The 26,928-nt window shown below is 58.3% G+C and overlaps 3 protein-coding genes across 5 annotated transcripts; 1 reads left to right on the top strand and 2 right to left on the bottom strand.

The window, feature by feature from the left end:
• Window positions 1-5,368: 5,368 nt before the first annotated feature.
• Window positions 5,369-8,572, bottom strand: KRTCAP2 (keratinocyte associated protein 2). The gene is made up of 6 exons (XM_068538238.1): window positions 8,531-8,572; window positions 7,904-8,065; window positions 7,426-7,580; window positions 7,226-7,289; window positions 5,761-5,827; window positions 5,369-5,521 (listed from the first exon to the last, which is right to left on the bottom strand). The coding sequence occupies exons 1-6, from the start codon at window positions 8,565-8,567 to the stop codon at window positions 5,401-5,403; spliced, it is 606 nt and encodes a 201-aa protein (XP_068394339.1). The 5' UTR covers window positions 8,568-8,572; the 3' UTR covers window positions 5,369-5,400.
• Window positions 8,573-8,617: 45 nt separating this feature from the next.
• On the top strand, window positions 8,618-18,306 carry TRIM46 (tripartite motif containing 46). 3 transcript variants are annotated; one of them, XM_068538240.1, is made up of 10 exons: window positions 8,618-8,748; window positions 10,133-10,394; window positions 10,637-10,980; window positions 11,651-11,794; window positions 11,915-12,010; window positions 12,710-12,963; window positions 13,235-13,356; window positions 14,352-14,654; window positions 15,490-15,787; window positions 17,163-18,306. In XM_068538240.1, exons 1-10 carry the CDS (start codon window positions 8,686-8,688, stop codon window positions 17,554-17,556), a joined length of 2,280 nt encoding a protein of 759 aa, XP_068394341.1. In that variant the 5' UTR covers window positions 8,618-8,685; the 3' UTR covers window positions 17,557-18,306. The 3 variants fall into 3 exon arrangements, with proteins under 3 accessions (XP_068394341.1, XP_068394342.1, XP_068394340.1); XM_068538239.1 differs by lacking the exon at window positions 8,618-8,748 and adding an exon at window positions 9,269-9,365; XM_068538241.1 differs by lacking the exon at window positions 15,490-15,787 and having other exon boundaries at window positions 17,163-17,328.
• A 942-nt stretch (window positions 18,307-19,248) lies between these two features.
• On the bottom strand, window positions 19,249-25,036 carry MUC1 (mucin 1, cell surface associated). The gene is made up of 7 exons (XM_068540939.1): window positions 24,382-25,036; window positions 21,497-23,892; window positions 21,342-21,397; window positions 21,060-21,190; window positions 20,787-20,908; window positions 20,554-20,703; window positions 19,249-19,591 (listed from the first exon to the last, which is right to left on the bottom strand). The coding sequence occupies exons 1-7, from the start codon at window positions 24,440-24,442 to the stop codon at window positions 19,523-19,525; spliced, it is 2,985 nt and encodes a 994-aa protein (XP_068397040.1). The 5' UTR covers window positions 24,443-25,036; the 3' UTR covers window positions 19,249-19,522.
• Between the last annotated feature and the right edge of the window lie 1,892 nt (window positions 25,037-26,928).

Consider the following 26,928-nt stretch of genomic DNA (forward strand, 5'->3'; position numbering starts at 1 on the left):
GGAAGAATATGCAAAATTACATACAACACAGAGGAAGGGATTGACTGTTTCAGGGAAGGCATGAGCCTCTATCAAATAGGTCCTAAAGCCCAAGGTGATACTGGAAAGATAGTAAGAGAATTCAGGTGGCGGTTGAGGGCGGAGCTTGCAAAGCCAAGGGAAAGCCTGAACAAAGGCAGGGAGGCTTGAGAGTTCATTGTGAGTAATCCTCTGTGTCTGTCTCTGGCACAAAGACTGCTTCATGGCGGAGTGGCAGGAGGTGAGGCTGGAAAGGCCAGCCAGGGTCAGGCTATCTAAAAAAGACCCCTTAAAAGTATTTGTGTTGGGGCTTCCCTGGTGGCGCAGTGGTTGAGAATCTGCCTGCTAATGCAGGGGACACGGGTTCGAGCCCTGGTCTGGGAAGATCTTACATTGCCGCGGAGCAACTAGGCCCGTGAGCCACAACTACTGAGCCTGCGCGGCTGGAGCCTGTGCTCCACAACAAGAGAGGCCGCGATAGTGAGAGGCCCGCGCACTGCGATAAGAGTGGCCCCCGCTCCCCGCAACTAGAGAAAGCCCTCGCACAGAAACGAAGACCCACACAGCCAAAAATAATAATAAATAATAAATAATTTAAAAAAAAAAAAAAAAACACCCTCACAGAAACATCCAGAGTGGGAATTCCTTGGTGGTCCAGTGGTTAGGACTCCACAGTTCCACTGCAGAGAGCATGGGTTCGATCCCTGGTCGGGGAACTAAGATCTTGCACGCCACATGGTGCGGCCAAAAAATAAAAAAAAGAAACATCCAGAGTAATGTTTGACCCAATATCCGGGCAATGTGGCCCAGCCAAGATGACACATAAAATTAACCACACAGAGTAAGAATATCAATCTCATAAGGTTGATGTAAGTGATGAAACTGAGAATATCTGTAAAGCACTAAGTTGGCTGGCAAGGTCATGGTTGTTATCACGTGGGAGAAGAAAATGACATTTGTCAAATGCCTAGTAGGTTGAGCGCTATGCTAGGCTCTTCCACGTTGTTATTTAATTCCAATCCTCTTTAACACAATTTGAGGCAAGTATTATTATCCTCATTTTACAGGTGATGAATTTAAGGTGCAGAGAGGTCACTCAGCTTGCCCAAGGACCCTCACCTGGTGTCAGAGCCAAAACTAGAACTCAGATCTGTTTGATTTCAAGACCTGGGCTCCTTCCTACTGCCCCACATATGTCTAGAACCTGAAGCTGTCTGAGTCAGAAAAAGGCCCGGGTCACAGAGGCTGGAAATGAGGGCTGGAGGCCCAGAGCAGGAAGGGGAGGGATCTCCCTGGAGGGTTAGCCTAGGCCTTCACACACCGGTGTACATGCACCTCAGTCCCAGAAATTCCCTTGAAGCAGCCTGAGGTCAGCCCTCACAGCAACTCTTGGCCCAGAATGGGGGTGTGTGGGAGGTTTTTCTGTGGGGTCCTGACCTGTGCAGAAGGGAATCCCACTTTTCAGTCCCTTCTGTTAGTGCCTCAGCCTAAAAGTAGGGGAAACATGTCCAGCTTATTTGAGATGAGTGGAATTCTCAGAGAAGGGCTCCTCGAAGACCATAAGGGCCATTTGGCTCAGGCCTCATTGTCACACAGGGCCTCAAATGTAGCCTTCTGAAGTTATCTCCAAGTGTGGTTTCATTCAGTCACACTGTCACTCTCCCACAGAACAGAAAGAAGGGATTTACAGTACAAATGATTTAACTTTTACTGTGGAATATTCAAATATATACAAAAGTAGGAAGAATCCTACAATGACTCTGATATGCCCATTATCATAGAACTTTACATTATAAAGTAGGGCCTGCAGTTCCCTGTGAAGGGAAACATTTCTAAAAATCCTGTAATGACCTTGCGACTAGCATGATTATATTGTATCATAATATTGTCTTAAAAAGTGTTAATTTGTCAAGTGTACACATTTCAAACATGTCTCAGTTTTTCTTCATTTTGAAATGCATCTGGAACCTCAGTAGACAGAAGGGACCTGGACTTCTCTCCACCTTTCAGAGGACCTGTCTCCCAGGGGAGTGGCTGCTGAGAACTGTGGGCCCAGGTAGGAGAGTTGGAAGGAAGGAGGCCCACCCCGAGCCCCCAGGGACACGGAGGCTGGGGTGGGAATAGCTGGCTCTTCGCCCCCAGGGACACGGAGGCTGGGATGGGAATAGCTGGCTCTTCGCGCGGCCCAGGGGAAGCAGGGGGCGGGGGCGGGGGCGGGGTGGGGGTGAGGGCAGCTCTAAAGCCTGCTTCCTGACCCAGGGCAGGCAGTTCACACTTTGCCCTCCACCCCAGGTAATGCAGTGCCTAATTCTAGGGCCAACTAGGGGTCTTCTCTCTCTGCCAGGGCGGGAGCTCAACCAGATAGCATTTATAGTGCAATCTCTGGTGGCCAGCTTGCTCTCAGCCCTGAGGGGGTAGGGAGGTGGGATTTGGGAGCATGATCTTGGCCTTGCCCCCGGAGGAACTTCCAGCCTGCTGGGAGGGAGGAAAAGAATGTACTTGAGGTGAAGCAATTAAGTGCCACCAACTGTGCCCGCACAAGGGCTCTGGCTATTGTTTGCTTAGGAGATGGCTCTGTGAGTAACCCTAAGTCAAGTAGTGTGCACACGGCAGGCCAGTCCAGAGGTCCCTGAGGGCAGGGCCTCCAGCTTCCCATTCTTTCACGGTTCCCATAGCGCTCAGCGCTCGCTCAAGCTCACAATGAGCTTCAATACTTGCTTTTGACTGAAACTTTCCTCTTTGTATCTGTCTCTGTGTCTCTCAGCATCTCTGTCTCTACCAATCTCTGGCTTCTCTTGTTTCCCAACATCCTTCCCGAGCCCCTGGGGAGCAGAGCTGGGGGGCCGGGCAGTGGGAACGGGACAGCGTCCTGTTCTCACCAAGGACAATAAGGTCCGGAAAGGGCTGGAGCCAAGGCCTGGCGCAGACTCCCCCTCCCTGTCTGCCCTGCCCTCCCCCCCACCTTCTGGCATGCCCTAAACGCCAGGCATCCCCTCATGTCAGTGCCAGCCCAAGAGGAGTCCAGCCTCTGCCCAGGCAGGGGAGCCCCCTCATCTCACCTTCCCACCACCCTCTTTTTAGGTGGCATCACCTTCTGCCCCAAGAAGCACACCTCTGGGCCAGGAGCCCTCTCCCGCCAGCCTCCCCGCTAGCATCCAAGGCCCCCGCCCCCTGTATTATTTACTCCTGTGTCTGGAGCAGGCAGCGGGCGCTGGCGGGTGTCAGGGCCACGTGTGAGGGAGCAGGAGGAAACATCTGGCTTCCCTCTGTCCTCCAGGGGCGGACCGCCCCTCTCTCCCCTAGGCCTCCAGCCTCCAGGGTGGTGCAGAGACCCAGGCATCCCGGGGCCGAGAGGTTAGCACCTTTGCCCTTCTCACCTTTGGGTCTCCAGAAGCCATGATGGCCTCACGCCCCCTTACTTAATGATGGTGTTTGGTGTCTGGGATACCCTTCCCAGGGTTAATTGGTAGGTCAGGTGGAGGCAGCCGGCAGCTAGGCACCCCAGGGATAGGCTGGGTGGAGAGCTGAGGTCAGCGCCAACCTGCCTGGTAAAGGCACCCATTCCCTGAGCAAGGGGTCATTATTCCTGACCACATACTGTCCCTGATGCCTATGTAGTGGGTGGCAGCAGGTGCCCAGATCCCTTGACATCGTCCTGGCACCTGCTCGGGCTCTCCCCTGTCCTCCCCTAACCTGGCCCCACCCAAGCTCTTATCTTGGAAGGCATGGTGCCCCGAGGTGGCCAGATTCCCCAGCTGTGTCTATGCTCACCTGGGCTGGGACCTGGCCCTCTGCCCACTGCTCCCACTCCAGGTCAGGAGAAAGTCTAGGTTTGACAAAGCGAGACCTAGAACTAACCCAGCCTCCCCGGAGGTCCAGGACCCATTTTGGACAACCTTTCCTCTCCCCAAGGGTCCCACATACGGTAACCCCCCAACCATCACCAGGTAAGTTGGAGCCTAGAGCTACCATTCCCTCTCAGGAAGGCTCTGGTCTCCACTGAACTCTCTTTGCCTCCATTCCCAGACTGGAGGAGCAAGAAGACTTGATTCAGGCTTCAGCCCTTCCGAATGGGCCAGTCTTTCGGGTCCTCCAAGAGTTGGCTTCCACCGGAGAGACTCAGCAAGAACCCTGAGACCCAGCAGCAACCCTCCCAGCCTTCAGGGCCAACAGGCAGGGGAGTGTTGCGAGTCTCCTGGAGGAAGATGTGAGCTTGTGCCGCCCTCTGCAGGCAATGTGGGTAAACTGCATAGCACTCCCTCAGCTTAGGCATAGAGGAGAAAGGGTCCGGGAGTCTGGCTACAAATGGGGGTTTGGCGGCGGGGGGGCCTCTAATCCTTGACCAGAACTCCTTTGACTCACTTCTTCATCTTCATTGGGTCTCATTCCCAAACTCAGCCACATCCCATGTATAGGATTTTCTGTTCTAGGAGGACAGGTTCTTTCATTCAACCAACCCACCAGTCCTCACTGCCCATTATCAGGCACTGTGGAGAATACAAAGCTGACCAAGGCACGGTAAGCACCCTAAAGCCCACACCACCCAGCAAGAGGGACGGTGCCTAGGTGCCCCAAAGGACAGACACTCTGGACAGAGAGGCACTCCTCATGGCAGAGCATGGACAGAGCAGGACCTGAGAAGTCACATCCCTCACTTCCATTAAGGCTGGCTCCAAGGTTGGTGGCCTTGTTCCTATCGTTTTATGTATTCAACACTTTGCTAAAACTTAGGAAGTGTCTTAATTCCTTGGCTGTGAAACAGAGGAGAAAAATGAAGGCACAGACCAAAGAGGATAGGGACCGTGATCAAGCTGGGAGTCTTTCTAAACACGGGCACACATCCACACTGCAGAACACAGGTCCAGGAGGGCAACATCAGTAGGGAATTCCCACCTGCAGGCTTGGAGCAGAAGGGGCAGGGGGCTCATCTGCTCAGGGTGGGGAGCTAGAGTAACAAAGCCCTCACAGGTTAAATGGAACTCCATGGGGAGGTGTAGGGATGAGGGGCCTTTCCCTCCCTGACTCCTCTGTTCCAAGATCTATTCCAGTTCCGATGGGCAGGCATTCCTGCATTGCAGTCTTTACCCCTTTTCCCAAAGGGCAAGACTGCCGATCATTCGTGCACTTTTCTTCCATGAGACTCTTACACAAGTATATGCCACTCCAGTGCCTGGCAAGGTGCCTGGCACTGATGGCACTCAATAACTATTTGGTAAAAATGAACCTCGGAGGAAGGAAACCCCACCATCCCCAAGGTCTGAAAACAGGAAGTACCCATCTGCCCCAACATTCTGCACACCCATGCAGCCATGGGCAGGAGAGGCCCACAGCATATCACAGCTCACAGAGCTACAAAGAATCAACTTTATTAAACATTCAGGGTCAGTTTCTCTTTTTGCCCTTGCCCGTAACCTTGGCTGGTGTGAGGACTGGAGCTGTTGCCTGGTACAGAGTGGAAGAGATCTTGTTGATGTAGTACAGACCAACCATGGAGAAGATGAAGCTACAGGGTGAAGGAGAAAGGTCATGGTATAAGTGGGCATGCTGCCAGCCTGGTGCCTCCTAGAGCAGACAGACACCAGCATGAGGGAAAGAATCCAGGATCAGGTTTAGGAAAATGGGGAAGGGGACAGAGGGAGAACAGAGTGGGAGGGACGTATGGGGAAGTCTGGAACCATCACAGGAGGATCCAGTGCCAAAGGACAGGACGCTACACCCCTTACTCAGCTGTCAGGCACTTACCAGGTGGTGACACAGACTCGGTGGATGAGGCCAGATGCAAAGAGAGCCAACAGGAGGCAGAGGAGAACTGGGGAGGCAAGAGGGGACAAGGAGGGTGGTCAGAATGGATACACCAGGCATTCATATGTGGAGTCTAGAAGAAATCTGGGGCCCTCTCAATCTTGGGGGAACTGCTTGGAGGGGAAGGGCATGACAACAGCAGGAGGACCTCAGATGGGCTTACTGATGCCCAGAACACGGAGGCAGGAGATGCATGCTCATTACCAGCTCTGCCCCAAATATCACTTAACTTCCCTATCCTGGCTTCCCTCCGATAAAAAGGAAAAGGAAAGGTGACAGCAGAATCTCAAGGGCAAGGCTTGCTCCCATTTGAGGAAGAGGGTCAAGGCCTTTCCAACAGAAGCCAGCCAATAGGGATCAATTCATTAACCTGGCTGGCTAGTTATGGAAGTCGAGGGCCTCAGTTCCTGGACATAAGTTGGAGAGCAGAGTGTCTGGATACACACACCCATGGGGGCAGAAAAGGGTCTCAAGACATCTAGAGTAGGACTAGAGAGAAGATGGGAGGGCAGATAGCAAGGGCAATCCCACCTGCCCAGCTGGGGAGGGCAGGGCAGGTGAAGAGGGCCAAACAGCTTGCCCCACTACAAAGGTTTCTTTCAGAAGCAAATGAAGACAATACACTTAGAAATAAAATCTAACAGAGAAGTTCTGAAGCCGCTGTATGAAAGGAGCTCCGGAAGCCTACAAAGGCGCCAGGTGGAAAGAGCAAAACATAAGGAGGACAAAGAAACGAGGGCCACAGTGACAGGTCTTTGTTCTACCAGGTGAAGGCTTCACAAGAGATGGCATCTGCTGTCAATTTGGGGCATGTGGCATCCCTTAGGTGATCTGGCCTTGACGCCTAATTGGCTTTATGAACTTAATTCTCCATAAATAACTGAATCATCAATTCTTGATTAGAATCGTTTCAAAAGGAAAACAATCTGACAGTTACTCTAATTTGGTCAGGATTCCTGCTGACACAGAAAGCTGGTGTATCTAATACTTAGGCTCTTCACAATCATCTCAAATAAACAGAATTCACTAATATTGGGTCAATTTCACCTCGGAACCCCTCAACTGATTTGGCCCTTCTTCTTCTTTTTCTGGTGGAAACAAAGAACATCCCTTCTTGGATGTATTCATTACAGGCCCAAACCTGCCTGTTTCCCTCGCACCTTCCCTGGGAACTGGCCAGGAAGTAACTGAGTTTCTTGCTTTCAGAGGCCCTCTCTTCTAGCTCCAATTCTGGGAGCTAGATAAAGTGCTGCATCCAAAAGCATCATCTGTCTCCAGACAGTCTTAATACACATATTTTTTCCTCCTAAAAAACCTTTACTGACTAAGCACCTGGAAATTCAGTACCGTGTTGGGGGAGGTTACTGGAGAGGGTTCAAATACTCAACCCCCAATTTTCACTTACTCTCAGGGAAGATCTTTGCTTGGAATCCTTTGCCAAAGACAAGATTCTCCAGATTATTGAAGGCCTGGGTTGAGGGAGTTAAGGAGTAGGACGTGCAGTGGGGGCAGAGATGTGTGGCTAATGGGAAGGGTACAAGCCTGCGTGGCCCACCACCCTTTCTACTCTCAACACCTCTGCCCGCTCCCCCGCAAAAAGGACACAGTGAGAGAGAAGACGAAAAGGCCGGAACCAAGCAGGCCGCCCTGGATGGTGAGCCACTCGGTGGAGGCCAGCTGGCGGCTGTACATCTGCATCCCAGCGAAGAGCAGCAGGGACAGGAGGGAGGAGAGCGCCAGCGATGTGCCTGTACCCACCACTGGAGTGGAGAAGAGACGCAGAGTCAGGCCCAGCCCTCCCTCCAGGAGCCGCAGGCAGATTCGGCAGGTCCGGGCACTCGAGGGCCCAACCACCTGCAAGCACTCCCGGGACTGCAGCCACCCTCCCCAACTCCCTACACCCCGCGGCAACCCCCAAGAATTCCTCAGCCCTGGACGCCCCGAACCCCCCGGCCCCGTGGAAATGCCCGTCGTCTGGAACCCAGGACACGTCAGCTCTGCGGGGAGAGGACCGCGAAAGCTAATCTGCCCAAATCCGACCCCTACTAGTCTGCCCGGTGGGGGACCCCGCTGGTCCCGTTACCCATCATGCCCTGCCCTTGGGTCCAATCCGCGCCTCTGTACAAGAGGAGAGCCGAACCGGGCACGGTTGGCTGTGCGCATGCGTCAGCCCCCAACGTGGCCTTCCTTCTCCCCAACGTCTTCCTCTTTCTCCCTCTCGGCGCCTGAATGCAGCGCCCTCTTCCTGCAGGGAGGAAATATTGCGTCCAAGAGCGTCCTTGGCCACCACCCTCGTCCCCCGCCCTTCCCCGCACCCAGAGCATCTGCTGCCTCTCAGTGCAAGCTGCACTTAACTCTTCAAGTCACTGGGCCCATGGACTATAGCCTCTAGACCACTTCTGTCTTCTTTGTCAATTATGTCAGCTTTAGTGCCTGTTCCTCAAGACTACCTCCCCCATGATCATTGCCTTGATATCTCCCCTGGACTCTTGCCCAAACCAAAATCTAGTCCTTCCATTCTGGAGCCCACCTTTCTCTGAAACTATCCTTCTGCTTTATATGAGTAAGATTAGAAGCCAATGAAGAATTCGAACATAAGAAATGGCTCCCCCTCAAATACGATTCCATGTTACCCAGCCAACCCCACCCCACCCCCCGACGCGACAGCCTTCTGAGAACCACGTGGGAAAAACTATTTCCCACCTCCTACCTCGACCAGCGCCGTTCGAGGCTGGTCCCTGGAGCATGCGCAGTGACATCTCACCCCACCCCTCCCCACATCCCCACCGGGCTCCTGCATTAAGCCCGGGGTTCGCAGCCGCAGCCGGGATCGGGCACACGGGGGCGGGCGGGCATGGTAGGGCCATGGCTGAGGGTGAGGAAATGCAGGCCTTCACTTCCATCATGGATGCACTGGTCCGCATCAGTGTGAGTTAAGGTGGGGTCGAGGGGAAGGGGAGGGGGAGTATAGGGGTCCCGGGCAAGCCGGGACCTCGAACAGGTGGGGGTCCCGCAAGATGCTGGGATGTAGACAGGGGGCGGGTGATGGCAGAAAGGACTGGGAGGGTCGGGATGCAGGTATGAGAGGGTAATCCCGGGGGCAGCCGGGAGGTGAATGCCGTGAAGGCGTCCATCTGCTGCGGTGTGAGGAACATGTAGCTACCCGGACGCAGCGGGTGGCTTGGGGTAGCCTCCAGCCGTGCACCGGGGCTGGGGCTGCAGGGCAACGGGGCTATGCTATGAGGAGGGGGCGTGAGTGAGCTTGGATATTTTCCAAGAAAACTGAGGACAGGCGGGGGGCGAGGAAAGGGCCGCCCCACGGTTTAGTTCCCAATTTGGGCCCCTCCGCAAGACCCCACCCCACCGCACCCCCACTCAGGGCTGCCTCTGAGCCTTCGGTTGTCATGGCAACCCGGGCCCGGCTCTCCCAGGGGCGGTGCCAGCCCTGCTCCCCCCCACCACTTCCTTCCCCCTCCCTCCGTGTCCCTCCCTCCTTTGTGTCAGCTGCGCCCCTGACCGGGATGGCTGCGAAGAGAGGGACCAAGGTGAGGTGTGGGGGTGGGGCATAGCTTGAGGACCCCCGCCACCAAAAAAGGGAGGGGTACTTCCGGTGGGGAGGGGGCAAGTAGGCGGGGCGCTCCTTTCCCCCTTGCTTGGGGAGGGGGTTGCGGCAGGCCGGGTTATGCCGGGGGAGGGAGCTGGAGGGCCGGATGGTGGGGGGCAAAAGGGAATGGGTTAGGAGGAGCCGGATGGGTTAGTGATGGGGAATGGAGCCGAGGGCGGCTGCAGGCTGGAGCCGCGACAGGAGGACAGACTGGGTGAGCAGGAGGATGGAGAGAGCCTGGCTTTAGGGAGGAGTCACGCGGGGGAGGGGGGGCAGGGGAATGCCAGAGAAGGGGGCGGGCGTCCGCACCGAGCTGCTGAATGGGCTGTATCCTTGAGAGATGTGCCTGGGGCTGGCGGCCCGGAGATGGGGGGATAGGGGCAAAGGCCAGGTGAGAGGGGCTGCAGGTCCGGCTGGGACTGGGACAGTGAAGGGGGTGGGACTTGAGGCTGGGGTGACCCGAGCTCCAACCATCCCTCCTCCTTAGGTCTGTAGCTCTGCAGGAGTGAAACAGAAGCAAGAGACAGGGAACTGGGAAGGCCTGTGACCAGGCCAAGGCTTGTACTGGGGAAAATCCATAGCTTGTCTGGTCCCTTGTACTTGTCTTGTCCATTCCTGAGACCTTTAGGTCTTTAAGGGGCAGTTGAGGGGCTGTTGAGATAAGCCCAGGTGTCCAAGCTCTGACCCAACCTCCTGGTCCCTCCACAGACGAGCATGAAGAACATGGAGAAGGAACTGCTGTGCCCAGTGTGTCAAGAGATGTACAAGCAGCCACTGGTGCTGCCCTGTACCCACAATGTATGCCAGGCCTGTGCCCGGGAGGTGCTGGGCCAGCAGGGCTACGTAGGCCATGGTGGGGACCCCAGCTCTGAGCCCACCTCTCCTGCCTCCACCCCTTCTACCCGAAGTCCCCGCCTCTCCCGCAGAACTCTCCCCAAGCCAGACCGCTTGGACCGACTGCTTAAGTCAGGTGGGGCTGGCACCTGTGGGGTGGGGGTGGGGATGCTGGGATGTCCATCAGGAAGATGGAAGGGGTCCATCACTGGCCAAGGGCATTTGTCTGTTTTTCAGGGGGTGGAGATACTGCCCATCCAGGCTCTAATGAGAGCTGCGCTCTGGCACAATAGAAATTAATTTTTTAATTGAAAAGACTTCCCCCACTCTTTGAGCCAGCTATAATTTTCACCTCCCTACTTCCCGGCCCATCCACAGGCTTTGGGACATACCCCGGGCGGAAGCGAGGTGCTCTGCACCCTCAGGTGATCATGTTTCCGTGCCCAGCCTGCCAGGGCGATGTGGAGCTGGGGGAGCGGGGCTTGGCAGGTCTGTTCCGGAACCTGACCCTGGAGCGTGTGGTGGAGCGGTACCGCCAGAGTGTGAGTGTGGGTGGCGCCATCCTGTGCCAGCTGTGCAAGCCCCCGCCACTAGAGGCCACCAAGGGCTGCACTGAGTGCCGCGCCACCTTCTGCAACGAATGCTTCAAGCTCTTCCACCCCTGGGGCACCCAGAAGGCCCAGCATGAGCCCACCCTGCCCACCCTCTCCTTCCGCCCCAAGGTGAGCCAGCCCTTGCAGGGCCTGGGAAGGGAGGGGCATGGTGGCGCTGGGTGGGAGGGCGTGCCCAGCACTGGGGGCTTCCAAAAGGAGCCGGCCAGGGGGTTGCCATTGCCGCTCTCCTTTTTCTGTAACAAAAAGGCACTGGACAAATCTTTGAGCGTCTTTGAGCCTCCATCTCATCTGCTGAATGAGGATTATAATACCTGCCCTGCAATATCTGTGCTTGCAGGGTTGTTGAAAGGATCACTGAGATAATGTTTGTGTAGGTTATTTATACACTAAAACGGTCTGTTATGCATTCATTCATTGAACAGATATTTATCAAGCACCTATGTGCCTGGTGCTATTCTAGGCGTTGGGGCTACAGCAGTAAACAAGATAGCCAAGGCTAATTATTAAGCACAAGGCTAAGATTACCATCATTATTGTTATTACCACACATTTCTGTGAGGTAAATGAAGGGAGAAGCAAGGCTAATGCCTGGAGCTTGCAGGGAAGGCTCTCCTTGATGCCAGGGTGTACCACCAGGTGGCACCATGGAGCACCACCAGCTGAACTCCTCTCCACCCCCATTGGGCCAGCAGAGGGAGGGCACCAAACTGCTCTGTGGTAGGTCAGCACCCTTACACACACCACTGGCTGACTATCTCATTGCTCTTTCTGTCCCTAGGGCCTGATGTGCCCAGATCACAAGGAAGAGGTGACCCACTACTGCAAGACATGCCAACGACTGGTATGCCAACTCTGCCGTGTGCGACGCACCCACAGCGGCCACAAGATCACACCTGTGCTCAGTGCCTACCAGGCCCTCAAGGTGAGGACGCCGCCTCACTCTACCCCAGTGCTGACCCACACTCACACCCTCTCACACCTCCTCTGAACTGCTGGCTTCTTTGGAGCCAGGTGTGATGCCCACCTCTTTCTTCCCCCTCAGGACAAGCTGACAAAGAGCCTGACATACATCCTGGGAAACCAGGACACAGTACAGACCCAGATCTGTGAGCTGGAGGAGACCGTGAGGCACACTGAGGTGAGGGAGGGCATGGAGGTGGGCCCTGGGCCCTGCCTGGGAGTGGGGGCAGGAAGGGGGTGTGGATGGGCACAGCCCAATCACCTGGTTGCAAGCCCAGGAAGCCCATGTAGGGTCCATGGATATGTCGAGGTTCTGGTTAAACCAAGTCATCAGGAACAACAGTGCCCCAGGCCAGGTGGTACCCGAGGCTACAGTGGAGACAGGGTGTTTATCACCCAGGAGAGGGAGAGCTTGAAAAACCCCAGGGGTGGAGCTCAGATGCCCTCAGGCTCAGCTGCCTGCTGAGGATGGTGCACATCCCTGGACCAAGGAGGGTGAGGCGATGGCTCTGATACCTTTTGCCAGATTGCTTGAATCAGCTGATATGGGGATGGGCGATAAGGATGGCACAGATGCTGGAAGACGTTAGTACAGTGCAGGTGGACATTAGTGTAGTCATGGCCTCTTATCTGGGGGAGTCCTTAAGGGATCAGGATTGATTATGGTGTGGGCATCCAGGAAGGTTAGCACAAATGGTCAGGAGTTGAGCCCATCTGGGTGTACGGGAGCCTTTGGAGCCATGAACCTGGCCCTATTAGAATGGGTAGGTAGGATTTCCCCAGATCCTTTGTGATCCTAGCCATGGCATGGTGCCCCAGGAGTCTGGTGCAGGTGCTGCCTTCAAGAAGAAGATAGTAAATGTTGCTCTCTGGGCAGGTGAGTGGTCAGCAGGCCAAGGAGGAGGTGTCCCAGCTGGTGCGGGGGCTGGGGGCTGTGCTGGAGGAGAAGCGGGCATCACTGCTTCAGGCCATTGAGGAGTGCCAGCAGGAGCGGCTGGCCCGTCTCAGCGCCCAGATCCAGGAACACCGGAGCCTGCTGGATGGCTCAGGTCTGGTGGGCTACGCTCAGGAGGTTCTTAAGGAAACAGACCAGCCTTGCTTTGTGCAAGCAGCCAAACAGCTGCACAACAGGTACTCAGGGGCATGGCACAGGGGCATGGGCTCCTGCGGGGTAGGGGCAATCGTGGGTGTAGTCCATGTATAAGGCAATGTCGAGAGTACTGCCCGATGGAGAGCTGGGTCCTGAGGATTTTCACCAGGCCACACTGATATCAGTTTGCCCGAATGGACAGGGAAGAGACCCCCCAGCAGATACCAAGGCTCTAGGGGCAGGCAAGGCAGAATCAAGGGGAAAGGTGGCTGCCAGATGGCAGTGCCTGACCCTTGCCTGCCTCCATCCCAGGATTGCCCGAGCTACGGAGGCCCTCCAGATGTTCCGGCCAGCTGCCAGCTCCTCCTTCCGCCATTGCCAGCTGGACGTGGGGCGTGAGATGAAGCTGCTGACAGAGCTTAACTTCCTGCGAGGTGAGGAGATGGCCAGGCCCCGTGCCCAATTAGAGCCTTCCTCCCTTCCTCCCCAGCAGCGGGCCCGGGGGGCAGCGCCCACCGGGGAACTCCCCAGCCTCCTGCCTGGCCTGGCCAGCGCCCTGCCCACCTAGCCCACCCCACCCGGCCACACCGTCCCACCGCGCTCAGCGCCGCTTCTCCCTCTCTTTGTTTGTAGGCTGTGGCCACCGCGGACTCTGCTCCGGAGCACCCCAGGCAAGTCAGCGGCCCTGCCCCAGGGGTCCTGCCCCCCACCAGGCCCCCTGCCCTGCCCTGCCACTCCCACACAGCCCGGCTACCCACTCATGGCTTCCTTCTCTTTCCTGCCCTGACCAGACCCCATCCCCGCCTTCCTCTCCCCTGACCAGTGCCCTCTGTCTCTCTTATGCCTTCCTTTCTTAATCCTTGCCTTTCTGACCTTTTGTCCTTGTGACCTTTGCCCTCTAGCCTTTCCTTCTCTTCCCCTTGACCTTGTCCCCTGCCATCAAGCTTTTGCTTGCCCTCTGTTGTCCCCTATTTTCCGTCTTGCTGACTCTTGCATCTATCTCCCTCCCATTTGGTTCCCTCCTTCCTGTTCAGTGCCCTCTTGCCTGGGCTTCAGTGGCCGTTGCCTGCCTTTCCCTGGGGCTCCTCTTTATTCATAGAATAAAAAGGGTCATAGAAAGAAGAGACACCATGTGATCTCATACCCTCATTTGACAGAGGAGGAAACTGAGGCCCAGAAAGGGGACGTGACGGGCCTAAGGCCAGAGCAAAGGAGTGGCAGACCGGGACTGGCATCAGGCCTCCTGTCTCTCCTTCTCCTGTGGGCTCTGCCCTGCCCATCCCTGCCCAGGGCCCAGACAGGTGTCTTCTCCAGATCCCTCTCACTCACACTCACCCCCCCGGCTCCCGCTGCTTTCCCTTTTCCTGCCCACCCTCCATGCCAGGCCCGCGGCCAGGCCCTGACTGACCCCCGCTGTCTCTTCCAACAGTGCCTGAGGCTCCGGTCATTGACACCCAGCGCACCTTTGCCTACGACCAGATCTTCCTGTGCTGGCGGCTGCCCCCCCACTCACCACCTGCCTGGCACTATACCATTGAGTTCCGGCGCACAGATGTGCCGGCCCAGCCAGGCCCCACCCGCTGGCAGCGGCGGGAAGAGGTGAGGGGCACCAGCGCCCTGCTTGAGAACCCTGACACAGGCTCTGTGTACGTGCTGCGTGTCCGTGGCTGCAACAAGGCCGGCTACGGCGAGTACAGTGAAGATGTGCACCTGCACACGCCCCCAGCGCCCGGTGAGTGGACACAGGGTACACTTGGGACCCAAGCACTGACAGCTGGTGCTGGGTGGGCCCCAGAGAGATGGCATAACACAGTGCATCACTCTCACTAGCTCTGAAGCAAGACTGCCTGAGTTCAAATACCAGCTCTGCCTCTTGGCCAGCTGTGTGGCTTTAGGCGAGTTATTCACCCTCCCTGAACTTCAAATTCCTCTTCTGTAGGGATAGTAACAATACTTATCTCATAAGGTTGTTGTGAGAATTAAGTGAGATGATAACGTGTAAGGGCTTAGCTGAGTTTTTGGCTCATGGTAAGGGCGCAATAAATGTTGGTAAAGTGACTCTCCAGAAAATAGTGGGGACTCTGGGGTGTAGGCATAATAGAGAAGCATCACCATCCAAGTACGGGGCAGAAGAGTTAGGGGTTAAGTGTAAGGACCAGGTAAGAGCACCAGAGCGCAGGCTGGAAAGCATAGGTGGATGGTGGTGGGATGTCACCAGGTGGAATGGACAGCAGTGGGGACCCTCCATGGTGCAGCCATGGGAAAGGGGTGGGAGGCAGCATAGCGAGTCAGCTGGGTCTGGGAGACTGATTCCTGTGCCCACTAGTCATCACTAAAACTCTTCCTGTGGTCCCATACCCACTTGGGATGGGATGCCCCTTCTTTTTTCCTATGCTCCCCATTCCAGTTCTCCAGGCCCTGTTCCCCAGAGCCCCCTGCCCATCCCTTGGCAACTCGTTCCATGTTCTGAAATCTCCCAGTGTCTCGTGCTAACACCTCAAGTTCCCCCCAGTGCCAGTGTTTGTCCCTGAAGTCCTTCCTTCTGTCTCAACCCTCCCCAACTCCAGTCCTGCACTTCTTCCTCGACGGCCGCTGGGGCACAAGCCGAGAGCGGCTGGCCATCAGCAAGGACCAGCGAGCAGTGCGGAGTGTTCCAGGGCTGCCCCTGCTGCTGGCTGCTGAGCGGCTACTGACGGGCTGCCACCTGAGCGTGGATGTGGTCCTGGGCGATGTGGCTGTGACCCAGGGCCGCAGCTACTGGGCCTGCGCCGTAGACCCAGCCTCCTACTTGGTGAAGGTGGGCGTCGGGCTGGAGAGCAAGCTTCAGGAAAGCTTCCAGGGTGCCCCTGATGTGATCAGCCCCAGGTCAGGCCTCTCTGGAAGGGATGGGGGTTTGGGGACCTGGGTGGGGGAGCTGGGGACAGGGGGGCGGTGTGCAAGGGGAGGACACACTTGCTGGGATGGAGCTGGGAGGAGATTAGGAGGAAGTAATAGGAGCCAGGCTGGGGGGGTGGCTGTGGTCTGGAGAAATGTGGGCTCAGTGAAAGAGCTTTGTGGACTGATATTCGGAGTGGCTGGGGAAAGGGACAATAGAAAAGGGAGCCATCTCCACTTCCCTCCATCCATCTCTCCAAGTCTCCGTGTCCTTTCTCCCTAACACCCCATTTCCAACATCCTTTCTGCACAAAGCCTTTTCCCTCCAGTACCTCCTTCACCCACATCTTTTCTCAACATCCTAAAATTCTTCCCTTCAACTTTCCATCTCCATATTGTCTCATCCACAACATCCTGTTTAACACCCACCCACACATACTTTTCTCCCTGACCCCTTCCTCCCCAGCACTCTATCCCTCAGTACCCCATTTCTTCTAAATGCCTTCTTTTCGACACCAGTTCCCTCTTAACCCTATGGTCCCCAAAACCCTGCATCCCTCTAACATTCTTCATCTAAGACACTGATCCTCCCTCATCTCTCTCCCAACATCCACCTTCCCAGCTTCCTTTCTCTGCTCTCCCCCTCTCCCCAGTACCTTAGTCACTAACCCTTCATCCTTCCAAGATTCTCTAACCCTCAAAATGCTCTCTCAGCATGATATCCCAGCACCATTTCCTCACCACCTTCCTGTGTTGGAAGCTCTGCATTTCTTCAGTGTGCTTTAGCAATACCCTGTCTTTCTTCCCCTCCCCCCACCTCTCTGGCCAATGTGCTTTCCTTTCAACACCCCTTTCCCACCAAACCAAACCCCCAGCCCTATATTTTAACCCCTGTCTCTTCAACATGTTTTCTTCTCAATGCCCAGAATCAATCCTTTTTTTTAAATTTATTTTTAAATTTTTTTTATTTTTGGCTGCGTTGGGTCTTCATTGCTGCGCGGGCTTTCTCTAGTTGCGTCGAGCTGGGGGCTACTCTTCGTTGCGGTGTGTGGGCTTCTCACTGCGGTGGCTACTGTTGTTGCGGAGCACGGGATCTAGGCGGCGCGGGCTTCAGTAGTTGTGGCACACGGGCTTAGTTGCTCCGCGGCATGTGGGATCCTCCCGGACCAGGGCTCGAACCCGTGTCCCCTGCATTGGCAGGCGGATTCTTAACCACTGTGCCACCAAGGAAGCGCCCCAAATCAATCCTTTGAACCACTTGCTCCCCAACAGTCCATCCTTCCAACATCTCAGCCCTCTGGTACCCCCTCCCCCACACATTTACTCCACCCCCCAACATCCTCCTACCCAACGCCCACCCCTGCAGGTACGACCCGGACAGTGGGCATGACAGCGGTGCCGAGGATGCCACAGTGGAGGCGTCGCCACCCTTCGCTTTCCTAACCATTGGCATGGGCAAGATCCTGCTGGGGGCCGGGGCCAGCTCAAATGCAGGGCTGACAGGGAGGGATGGCCCGGCGGCCAGCTGCACAGTGCCCCTGCCGCCCCGCCTGGGCATCTGCCTGGACTACGAGCGGGGTCGGGTTTCCTTCCTGGATGCGGTGTCCTTCCGAGGGCTCCTGGAGTGCCCCCTGGACTGCTCGGGACCTGTGTGCCCTGCCTTTTGTTTCATTGGGGGTGGTGCAGTACAGCTACAGGAGCCCGTGGGCACTAAGCCTGAGAGGAAGGTCACCATTGGGGGCTTTGCCAAGCTGGACTGACCCTTCCAGGCCTCTCCTGGGCCCTGGCCTTCCAAGCCTCCTGAAGCCGGGTTATTCCTCCCGCAGCTTCTCCCTCAAACTCTTCCTCCCATGTGGTCCTGTCCCTTCCCCTATGTCTGTGTCTTCCCAGGGCCTTCTCTTGACCAAGGGACTCTCCTCTACTCACCTCTCTGGATGTCCCCCATTCTCTCCACTGCCTGTTAATCCAGGCTCCCACCCCCACGTCTCTGCCCCGTGACCTGCCCTTGGCATCTTACCCGAGTCATGGAGACAGCCCCTTCCCCATCCCTGCCCTGTGCTCCTCCCCAGGCTGATTGGGAGGGAAGGCACCTGGAACACTGGGCATGCTCCCCAGCTCTGCCCTCTGCCCTGCCAAGCTCCCTGACCCATCCATGCTGAACTACAGCTTTGGGGCGTGCAGGCTTTTTGGCTGGACACTGCCCAGGCACTCCCTGGTGAGGGAAAAGGGACCCTATCATCCTGCTTTATTTATTTGGGTCCCTGTACCCCCAGCCGCATGCCTCTTATCCCCCTCTTCTCCCTCTTGCATGCTTTACCTGTCCTGCACCCATGCCAACGTGCCAAGTCTCCCTTGGGGAGCCAGCTGAGGTTGAGTGTCCCCATTGGGTTGGGCCTGGCAAGGCCTCTGGTGCCCGCTGTTGCCTCCCCCTGCGGTGGGCACTGCTAGGCCTGTGTCAAGCAACAGCTGTTATTTTCATGGTTTATAAACAATAAACTGTGATGCCAGGCTTTCCTGTGATATCTTTGCCTTCCCTGAGCCCATTCCTCTTAGTTTCTGTGCTGGACGTGGCAGGCGGGGCGGGGCGGGGGGGCGGGGATCGAGGGTTCCCTGCTATAACTCAGAGCAGGCGTGCACGGTGGATCTGGCGCCTGAGGGAAGGAGGTCGCCAAGCCCGTCGCTTCCCCGCCTTCTGCCACACCTGTACCCAGCCCAGGCCCGAGCCGATCGTGGCCGCCAGGGGGCGCATCGCTGCGGTGGCTGTTTGCGTCAGCCCCGCGACGGGGCGTCCGGGCGGCGGCGCCGGGCTCTGCGGGAATGCGGAGGGGGCGGGCCCCGTGCCTGGGCCCAAAGGGATCAGGGAACCAGAACCACTTCCCCATTCCCAGGGTGCTGGGTAGCAAACCCCAGAGCCAGAGGCGGGTGGGGCGGCCAGGGAGGGGCCCAGGCCCGGTGCCAGCCCCCGGATATGACATGAGCTTATCGTGGCCCTGTTGACTCTGCAGCTGTTATCGCCGCCCGAGGACTTACTTCACACCCGGACAGCTAAGAATAGAGCCGCCTGGGGGCACCGTGCCAAGGGGAGAGGAGGGCGCAGGAGTGAAACCCAGGCCCGGGGAAAGGGGAGAGCCACGGGCCTGCGGGCAGAGCCGGGTCACGCTGGCCGATGGAGCCGCCGGGTTTCGTTTCCTCCTTCCTCTTGCGCCGCCAGCCATGCAGGACAGGTGACAGAGGTGACTCGAGTTCTTCCACCAAGCACTCCTGCGCCCCCATGTCACCTACTTCTCAAGTGAACCCCGCTCCTTCTGGCTTTCTTTCCTCCCTCTCCTTTCCCAAGGCCTCTTCCAGACCCCCTCACACACATTTTGACCGCCCCTCTATCAACAGGTCACAGAAGACAGATCAAAAGTTGGCGGTCAGCGAAGAGGAGGCCCGAGTTTTATTCAGCCATGTTCAGGTTCCCACTCCCATCTCCGAGCTGTTCCCGCCAGTCCTCCTGGGAGCCACTGCCTCAGGCTTGTCCCCAGGGGCTCGGATGGGCTTCGCCAGGGCTAAGATGGGTTAGGGGACTTGGTGGGGCCTGTGAGGGAGACTGTGGGCAGCCCACCTGAATGCCCAGCTCACCAGCCCAGAACAGAGTTGGGGGCAAGGGGGGGTGGGCTGCAGCAGTGAAGAAACCCAGGGAGGCAGTCTGCGCTGGCTGGATGCTCAGCAGGCAACGTGCCCCTACAGGTTGGCGGAAGTGGCTGCCAGGTTCGCGTAAGAGAGAGTGCTGCCACCATTGCCTGCAGAAACCTAGGCAGGGGGAGAAGGGATCTAGGGTGAGGGGCAGAAGCTTTCCTGGGAGAAGCTTCTTCCCCAAGGCCCCTGGATGGCACCCCGCGGCTGGGGTGAACGGTCCAGGAGCCTGACTAGCTCTCAAAGGGTTAATTTGGAGAGAGCACCTGCTGGTCACCACCAGCAGCCAGGTGACTGTAAACAGGGCCACTCCTCCTCCTTCTGCTCCCCTTCACTCCCTCCCCTCAGCTCTTATCAGCTCCCCCTGCTTTCCCCTCCTGCCCCTTTTTCCCTCCATTCTCTGCTCCTCCAGCCCAAGGGTGTGTGTGTGTGTCTGTAAAACTGGAAGAAGGAAGTCCCCAGGGGGAGGAAAAATGGGGTCAAGAAAAGGAAACTCCTCTCCCCTCCCCCACTTGGAGTGGCTTTCCAGCCCCAGGTGGCCAAGTAATTATTTACTAGGTCCTGGAGAGAAAGGAAGAAAGAGGGAGGAGGGGTCTGTGCTTCTCCAGAGATTCCCAAGAACCTCCCCCTCACCTGGCACCCAGGCTCACCTGGCTTGGTGAGACTTCTTCCCCAATTCAGAGACCCCTCCTCCCCACTAGCCTGTCTCAATCTACCCTCCATTCTTAGGAGACAAGCTGGGGCACAGGTGCTCCTTCCATGAAGGGCTCCCCTGGGCGCAGTGCCCCACTCATTTCGCCTCTGGGCATCCCAGTGAACAGCCCTGGCACCAGTTCAGCGGAGCACTGAATGCTCTTTTGGGAGTGCTGTTAGTGGGGGCACCCCCTACTGAGATCCCCCTTCTTCCATGGTCTCTTCCCAAGGCCCTTGCCCCAGAACTCCCCTGACCTCCAACCCCAGCCTTGTCAGGTCCTCATTGCCTACTGTCACTCTCACCTCTTCTAAGTTCTTTGGGCTTTCCCAGTACCCTTTCAGAACCCCTGCCAGCCAAAGCCTCTGCCTCCCTCCGCCATCCTCACCTCCTCAAAGGGGCTCCGTTTGGTACTGCCAGGGGGCACATAGCGCCCATGGGTGTGGTAGGTGGGGTACTCGCTCATAGGATGGTAGGCATCTCGGGTTGGAAAGAGGTCCAGCTGCCCATAGTTCTTTTGTCTGCACTGACACACAACCTGGGGAGATAGGAGGTAATGGGGGGCATGGGGGTTCCTTCTAGCAGAGGGACTATGGTCAGGGCTGGGGACTGAGCACTTACCAGGGCAATGAGATAAATGATGGCCAGGGCAACCAGAACACAGACCAGTACCAGCAGGGCAATGCCCCAGCCAGGCACCCCAGATCCAGACTGGGCAGAGGAAGGAAATGATGCATCACGCACTAAAAGGAAAAGCAGCGGTCAGAGCAGTCTCTCCAAGGAGGTGACCCTCCCCTTATTAGTGCCAAGAGGAAAAGCAGGAATCCAGATGCTGGAGAGAGAGAGGGTCCCGGGCAGTGTGGTGTTGGCTGGCAGCTGAGGAAGTGGTCTCACCACTAACTCCACTGATGGTCAGGTTATATTTGACTGCTGCTGCTTCAAGCTGACCAAGCTGTCTCTCCAAGTTGTGGGCAGTGGTACCCTCTCGGAAGGCCAAAGTTAATTCTACCACCACAGATCCTGGCCTGGTCAGAGAGAAACAGGCAACTCAACCATGGGTCCCAGCTTCTGGGTCAGCACACCACCCACCCCCCGCAACCACAAGTGCACCAGCCCCTCCCCACAGTCAAGACAACATCCACCCATCCCACATAGAGTCCACACCCAGAACTGTACCTGAACTTGATACCTAAGAGGCCCAGAAAATCCTCTTGTTTATAAGTCTGCACAAACTGGGGTGAGAGGGAAAGGACTAAGTTTTGATGCAAGTTCTTCAAAGAGTTCTGAAGGCTGCTTCAGGGGAGCCCGGTTGAGGAAAGGCAGCTACTCACCAATACAGAAATGCTTCTCTGCAGCTTCTGGTAGTAGCTGGTGCTGGGATTTTCCAGGGAAGAGTTAAACTGGAGGTTCGTAATGTGAAAAGACAGGAAGAACAGGGAGACCCTAATAGGCAACTGCTGAGAAGTCTTATGACTGGAGGAGGTCGGAGGTACTATGCTCTGGTTAGTGCTGCTGGCAATTGTCCTGGTAATGTGGCTGGTGCTCGGAGATGAGGCTCCACTGGTGGCCCGGGGTGAGGTGCCACCGTGGACCGGAGGGGCCGCCGAGCCTGAGGCAGGGCTGGCACTCGGAGATGAGGCGCCACTGGTGGCCCGGGGTGAGGTGCCACCGTGGACCGGAGGGGCCGCCGAGCCTGAGGCAGGGCTGGTGGTTGGAGATGAGGCGCCACTGGTGGCCCGGGGTGAGGTGCCACCGTGGACCGGAGGGGCCGCCGAGCCTGAGGCAGGGCTGGCACTCGGAGATGAGGCGCCACTGGTGGCCCGGGGTGAGGTGCCACCGTGGACCGGAGGGGCAGCCGAGCCTGAGGCAGGGCTGGCGGTCGGAGATGAGGCGCCACTGGTGGCCCGGGGTGAGGTGCCACCGTGGACCGGAGGGGCCGCCGAGCCTGAGGCAGGGCTGGCACTCGGAGATGAGGCGCCACTGGTGGCCCGGGGTGAGGTGCCACCGTGGACCGAAGGGGCCGCCGAGCCTGAGGCAGGGCTGGTGGTTGGAGATGAGGCGCCACTGGTGGCCCGGGGTGAGGTGCCACCGTGGACCGGAGGGGCCGCCGAGCCTGAGGCAGGGCTGGCACTCGGAGATGAGGCGCCACTGGTGGCCCGGGGTGAGGTGCCACCGTGGACCGGAGGGGCAGCCGAGCCTGAGGCAGGGCTGGCGGTCGGAGATGAGGCGCCACTGGTGGCCCGGGGTGAGGTGCCACCGTGGACCGGAGGGGCCGCCGAGCCTGAGGCAGGGCTGGCACTCGGAGATGAGGCGCCACTGGTGGCCCGGGGTGAGGTGCCACCGTGGACCGAAGGGGCCGCCGAGCCTGAGGCAGGGCTGGTGGTTGGAGATGAGGCGCCACTGGTGGCCCGGGGTGAGGTGCCACCGTGGACCGGAGGGGCCGCCGAGCCTGAGGCAGGGCTGGCACTCGGAGATGAGGCGCCACTGGTGGCCCGGGGTGAGGTGCCACCGTGGACCGGAGGGGCAGCCGAGCCTGAGGCAGGGCTGGCGGTCGGAGATGAGGCGCCACTGGTGGCCCGGGGTGAGGTGCCACCGTGGACCGGAGGGGCCGCCGAGCCTGAGGCAGGGCTGGCGGTCGGAGATGAGGCGCCACTGGTGGCCCGGGGTGAGGTGCCACCGTGGACCGAAGGGGCCGCCGAGCCTGAGGCAGGGCTGGTGGTTGGAGATGAGGCGCCACTGGTGGCCCGGGGTGAGGTGCCACCGTGGACCGGAGGGGCCGCCGAGCCTGAGGCAGGGCTGGCACTCGGAGATGAGGCGCCACTGGTGGCCCGGGGTGAGGTGCCACCGTGGACCGGAGGGGCCGCCGAGCCTGAGGCAGGGCTGGTGGTTGGAGATGAGGCGCCACTGGTGGCCCGGGGTGAGGTGCCACCGTGGACCGGAGGGGCCGCCGAGCCTGAGGCAGGGCTGGCACTCGGAGATGAGGCGCCACTGGTGGCCCGGGGTGAGGTGCCACCGTGGACCGGAGGGGCAGCCGAGCCTGAGGCAGGGCTGGTGGTCGGAGATGAGGCGCCACTGGTGGCCCGGGGTGAGGTGCCACCATGGACCGAAGGGGCAGCCGAGCCTGAGGCAGGGCTGGTGCTCAGAGATGAGGCGCCACTGGTGGCCCGGGGTGAGGTGCCACCGTGGACCGAAGGGGCAGCCGAGCCTGAGGCAGGGCTGGTGGTCGGAGATGAGGCGCCAGTGGTGGCCCGGGGTGAGGTGCCACCGTGGACCGAAGGGGCAGCCGAGCCTGAGGCAGGGCTGGTGGTCGGAGATGAGGCGCCACTGGTGGCCCGGGGTGAGGTGCCACCGTGGACCGAAGGGGCAGCCGAGCCTGAGGCAGGGCCGGTGGTCGGAGATGAGGCGCCACTGGGCCTGGCAGGTGAGGTGCCACCGTGGACCGAAGGGGCAGCCGAGCCTGAGGCAGGGCTGGCGGTCGGAGATGAGGCGCCACTGGTGGCCCGGGGTGAGGTGCGACCGTGGACCGAAGGGGTAGCCGAGCCTGAGGCAGGGCTGGTGGTCGTAGATGAGGTGCCACTGGGCCTGGCAGGTGAGGTGCCACCGTGGACCGAAGGGGCAGCCGAGCCTGTGGCAGGGCTGGTGGTCGGAGATGAGGCGCCACTGGTGGCCCGGGGTGAGGTGGTTTGGTCACTTAAAGCCTGTGTACTGCTGCTGCTTGTACGAGAGACTGTAAGAAAGATTGTTAGTGTAGGGTTGGTGGCAGCTGTCAGAAGTTGAGGTTACAGAGTTGGGTTGGGGGACAAATCAGCACAAGGAAAAAATACATTCTCTGGCATCTGAAGAAGTAATGCCAGGAGAATTTGGGGAGTGGCCCCTAGGTCAGCCCTCCTCCTCCCTCGCTGCTGGCAGCCTCCCTCCCCCTTCCCATATCTGTCTGCTCCTGGCTTGTCGGGTTTCTCCACTCCTAAGATTTACCTCTCCTGACTCCACCCCCACCCCCTCCAGACTTCTTTCAGGACGTTCGCCTGCCCCTGGCACCCACTCTCCTGGGGGGCTGTCTCTTCTCAGCCTGTCCTTAGCCTCACTCCTTTATTCTTTATTCTGGCACAGACTGGGCCACCCCTGTCTGCAACTTCTGCCTCTTGGATGCCATCTCCCAGGGAGCAAAACCCACAGAAAGGCTGGGAAGACCCCCTCCCCACCTTGCGCCCCTTACCTGTAAGCACTTGGAATAGCAGCAGCAGGAAGAAGAAAGGGGCCTGGATGTCCGGTGTCATGGTGGTGGCCAAGTGGTGGGGAGGGGGCAGAACAGACTCAGGCAGGCAGTGCGCACGAGGTGGAGCAGGCACAGGCGCCTGCTGCTTTATACCGGTCCCCCGCCCGCCCTAGGCTCAGCCAAAGCAGGTGACAGGTGACAAAGCTCCGCCTCCTCCCCCTTTCCCTACCTCCTACCTCTTCCTCTTCCTCTTCCTCCCCAACCATTCCTGGCCCCTCAAATAGGGTACGTGGGCTCCAATCACTCGACCCTCTGACAACCTGTTTGTTTTCCAACTGGCCTCCCCCTTTCACCAACCACTCCCTGGCTCCAGAAGGCGGTGGAGGGAGTCTGGAACCTGACCTGGGTCCCCATGGTCCTATTTTAGCCCCAGGACAACAGACAAGGTGAGAAAAGTAACAGAGAAAGTGGGCTAGGTCAAAGTCCTGCACGGCAAGGCCGGGAAGCTCATCCTCAGGTCCCCCGCACCATTGCCCCATTCTCCCTGGGTCCCTTGGAGTCCCACTCTGGGGGCTGAGAAGGAAGGGGAAGGCTCGATAATGAGTAAACTAGTTGCTAGTTTTGGACCCCCTCCCCCCAACTACTTCCCGGAACAGCCCCACTCTTCTAACCACTCTCTGTCCCGTTCCACACACGGTTCTACCCTGAAACCCACAGTCCCGCCCCCTGCCGGCCTTTCCAGCAGCCTGAGTTCCTTCTTTGACTTTCTCCCTAGAAGGGGGCGGGGGAAGAAATTTCCACTTAAAGAAATATGAAATCTGGGTTCGGCCGAACCCTAGGGTCTTTGCTTTCCCAGTCCGCCACCTTGTAGCGGCGGCTCGCTGGCCGGGCTCTCCTGCCCTCTAGCGGTCACCGGGAGCCTCACCGGGCCTGCCCGAGAGGGCTGAGGGGCTGCCTCGTCCCGGGAGAGGAGGTTGGGTGGCGCTGCCTAAGTGGGGGCAGAGAGAGGCTGGGGAGGGCAGGCCCGGGCCGGAAGAAGCAGTGGCTTGGACAGAGAAGGGGAGGAACATACTGTACCATCGACGGAGGGGCTGGGAGCTTTAGGAGGGGACTCAGGCACGTGGGGGCGGTGTCTGGAGGAAATGGCGCTAAGTGGGTGGGGTCCTGAGTTAACGCGGAAGGGGCACCGAGGTATTTGGCGAGGGCAGCGGAATGTGGGAGGGAGAATGGGACAGATTAGTTATGTATTTAGGAGGCAGAGAATAGGTGGGGCGACAGAATGGTATTTAAGGGCACGGAACTATCCTTTGCGGAGCAAAGTGGTATTTGGGGCCGGTGGGCACAAGGTGATGGGGGTGGTGCAAAACCGTTTGTGAGCGCGCATGATTTGGGAAGACCAAGTGATATTCTGAAGGGCAGAAACATGTGGGACCAAGGAGTATTTGAGGCCACAACGGCGCACGTGGAGCTTATCGAGTTCCAACCGGAGGTCCTGGGTTGCGGTCTAGACCGACAGAAGCAATTACGTCCGCATTAGGAAACAATTCTTAGCCCCAAAGAATACAGATTGAGAAATGAATTTTAAGAACACTTCGGTGCGGCGGGATTGCAGGGAAGCCGGGGAAGAGGAAAAGGACCACAGCTCCCAGACGCGCGCGACTCCACCGGCTTGGCGCGGCATTGTGCGGCAGCCGGACCCGGGTGCGGGCTCGGGGCCGGAGGGCGTTTACGTCATCGCGCCCGGGCGCGGCCCGGAGGCGGGGAAGCACCCCCAACTCGCCGGCTAGAGAAAGGGCGAGTATTTAGGTGGGCGGCCCCAAAACTTCAAGCCCTGGCGTTGCCAGGCAATAGCCATTCAGTTCGGTTGCTGGGACACGCGTCACCATGGCGACGGCTCCGCGCCGCGCAGTCTGAGTATTTAAAGAGCAAGCGCGCGCAACGCCCCGGCGTCTGAAAGCGGCCTTCCAGGATATCGCGGTCTCCCTTTCTCCCTCCCCCTTACCACCCTCTTCACCCTTTTCCGGGCGCCAAGTCTCTCTGGCCTCCAAGGTGAACCCAACTCCCCAGCGCGTCCCGGGTTCTCGGGCTGGTCCGGCTTCAAGCGGTGGAGAGCGGGATTCCGGGCCCCGGGCGGGCGGGAGGGACGGGACGCGGTGCAGTGTTGTTCTTTCCCCCGCCAATATTGCACTCGTCCCGGCCTCCGGCCCCCTCGGCCCCCCGGCCTCCCCCTCACCCCGAGCGGGGCAGCCCCAGCCCTCCTGGCTCTCGATCCCAGCTGCTCTAAGATAGACTGGAGTGTCGCCGCTGCCACCGTGGGTAAGTGGGGCTGGGAGGACTTTAGCCATCCTCCGACCACCACCCCATCCTTCACCTAACCTCCGTCCTTCACCTAACCCCCGTCCAGCACCTTCCTCACCGTGCCCCAAACTCAGCCAAACTTCCTCTAGATCTCTAACTTCCATTCCACTAGTCCTCTCCCCGCCTCAGGTTTTTTCCTGCTCCCCACACTATCCCGGCAAAATCCCTAAAATAAGTAATTGCACTGGC

The sequence above is a fragment of the Eschrichtius robustus genome, chromosome 3, assembly GCF_028021215.1.
Source record: "Eschrichtius robustus isolate mEscRob2 chromosome 3, mEscRob2.pri, whole genome shotgun sequence".
Taxonomy (NCBI): Eukaryota; Metazoa; Chordata; class Mammalia; order Artiodactyla; family Eschrichtiidae; genus Eschrichtius; species Eschrichtius robustus.

Bases quoted from the DNA above. Each gene is read 5' to 3' on its own strand.
- KRTCAP2 (XM_068538238.1), bottom strand. From the start codon at position 8,567: ATGCTCCAGGGACCAGCCTCGAACGGCGCTGGTCGAG. The intron at 8,066-8,530 runs GTAGGAGGTGGG...TCCTCCCTGCAG, and splicing joins CTCGAACGGCGCTGGTCGAG to GAAGAGGGCGCTGCATTCAG. The intron at 7,290-7,425 runs GTGTCCTTTTTG...CCCTCAACCCAG, and splicing joins TTTTCGTCTTCTCTCTCACT to GCCTTCAATAATCTGGAGAA.
- MUC1 (XM_068540939.1), bottom strand. From the start codon at position 24,442: ATGACACCGGACATCCAGGCCCCTTTCTTCTTCCTGCTGCTGCTATTC. The intron at 21,398-21,496 runs GTGAGTAGCTGC...CTCTCACCCCAG, and splicing joins AGAGAAGCATTTCTGTATTG to TTTGTGCAGACTTATAAACA. The intron at 20,909-21,059 runs GTGAGACCACTT...TTTTCCTTTTAG, and splicing joins GACCATCAGTGGAGTTAGTG to TGCGTGATGCATCATTTCCT.
- TRIM46 (XM_068538240.1), top strand. From the start codon at position 8,686: ATGGCTGAGGGTGAGGAAATGCAGGCCTTCACTTCCATCATGGATGCA. The intron at 10,981-11,650 runs GTGAGCCAGCCC...TTCTGTCCCTAG, and splicing joins CCCTCTCCTTCCGCCCCAAG to GGCCTGATGTGCCCAGATCA. The intron at 11,795-11,914 runs GTGAGGACGCCG...CTTCCCCCTCAG, and splicing joins GTGCCTACCAGGCCCTCAAG to GACAAGCTGACAAAGAGCCT.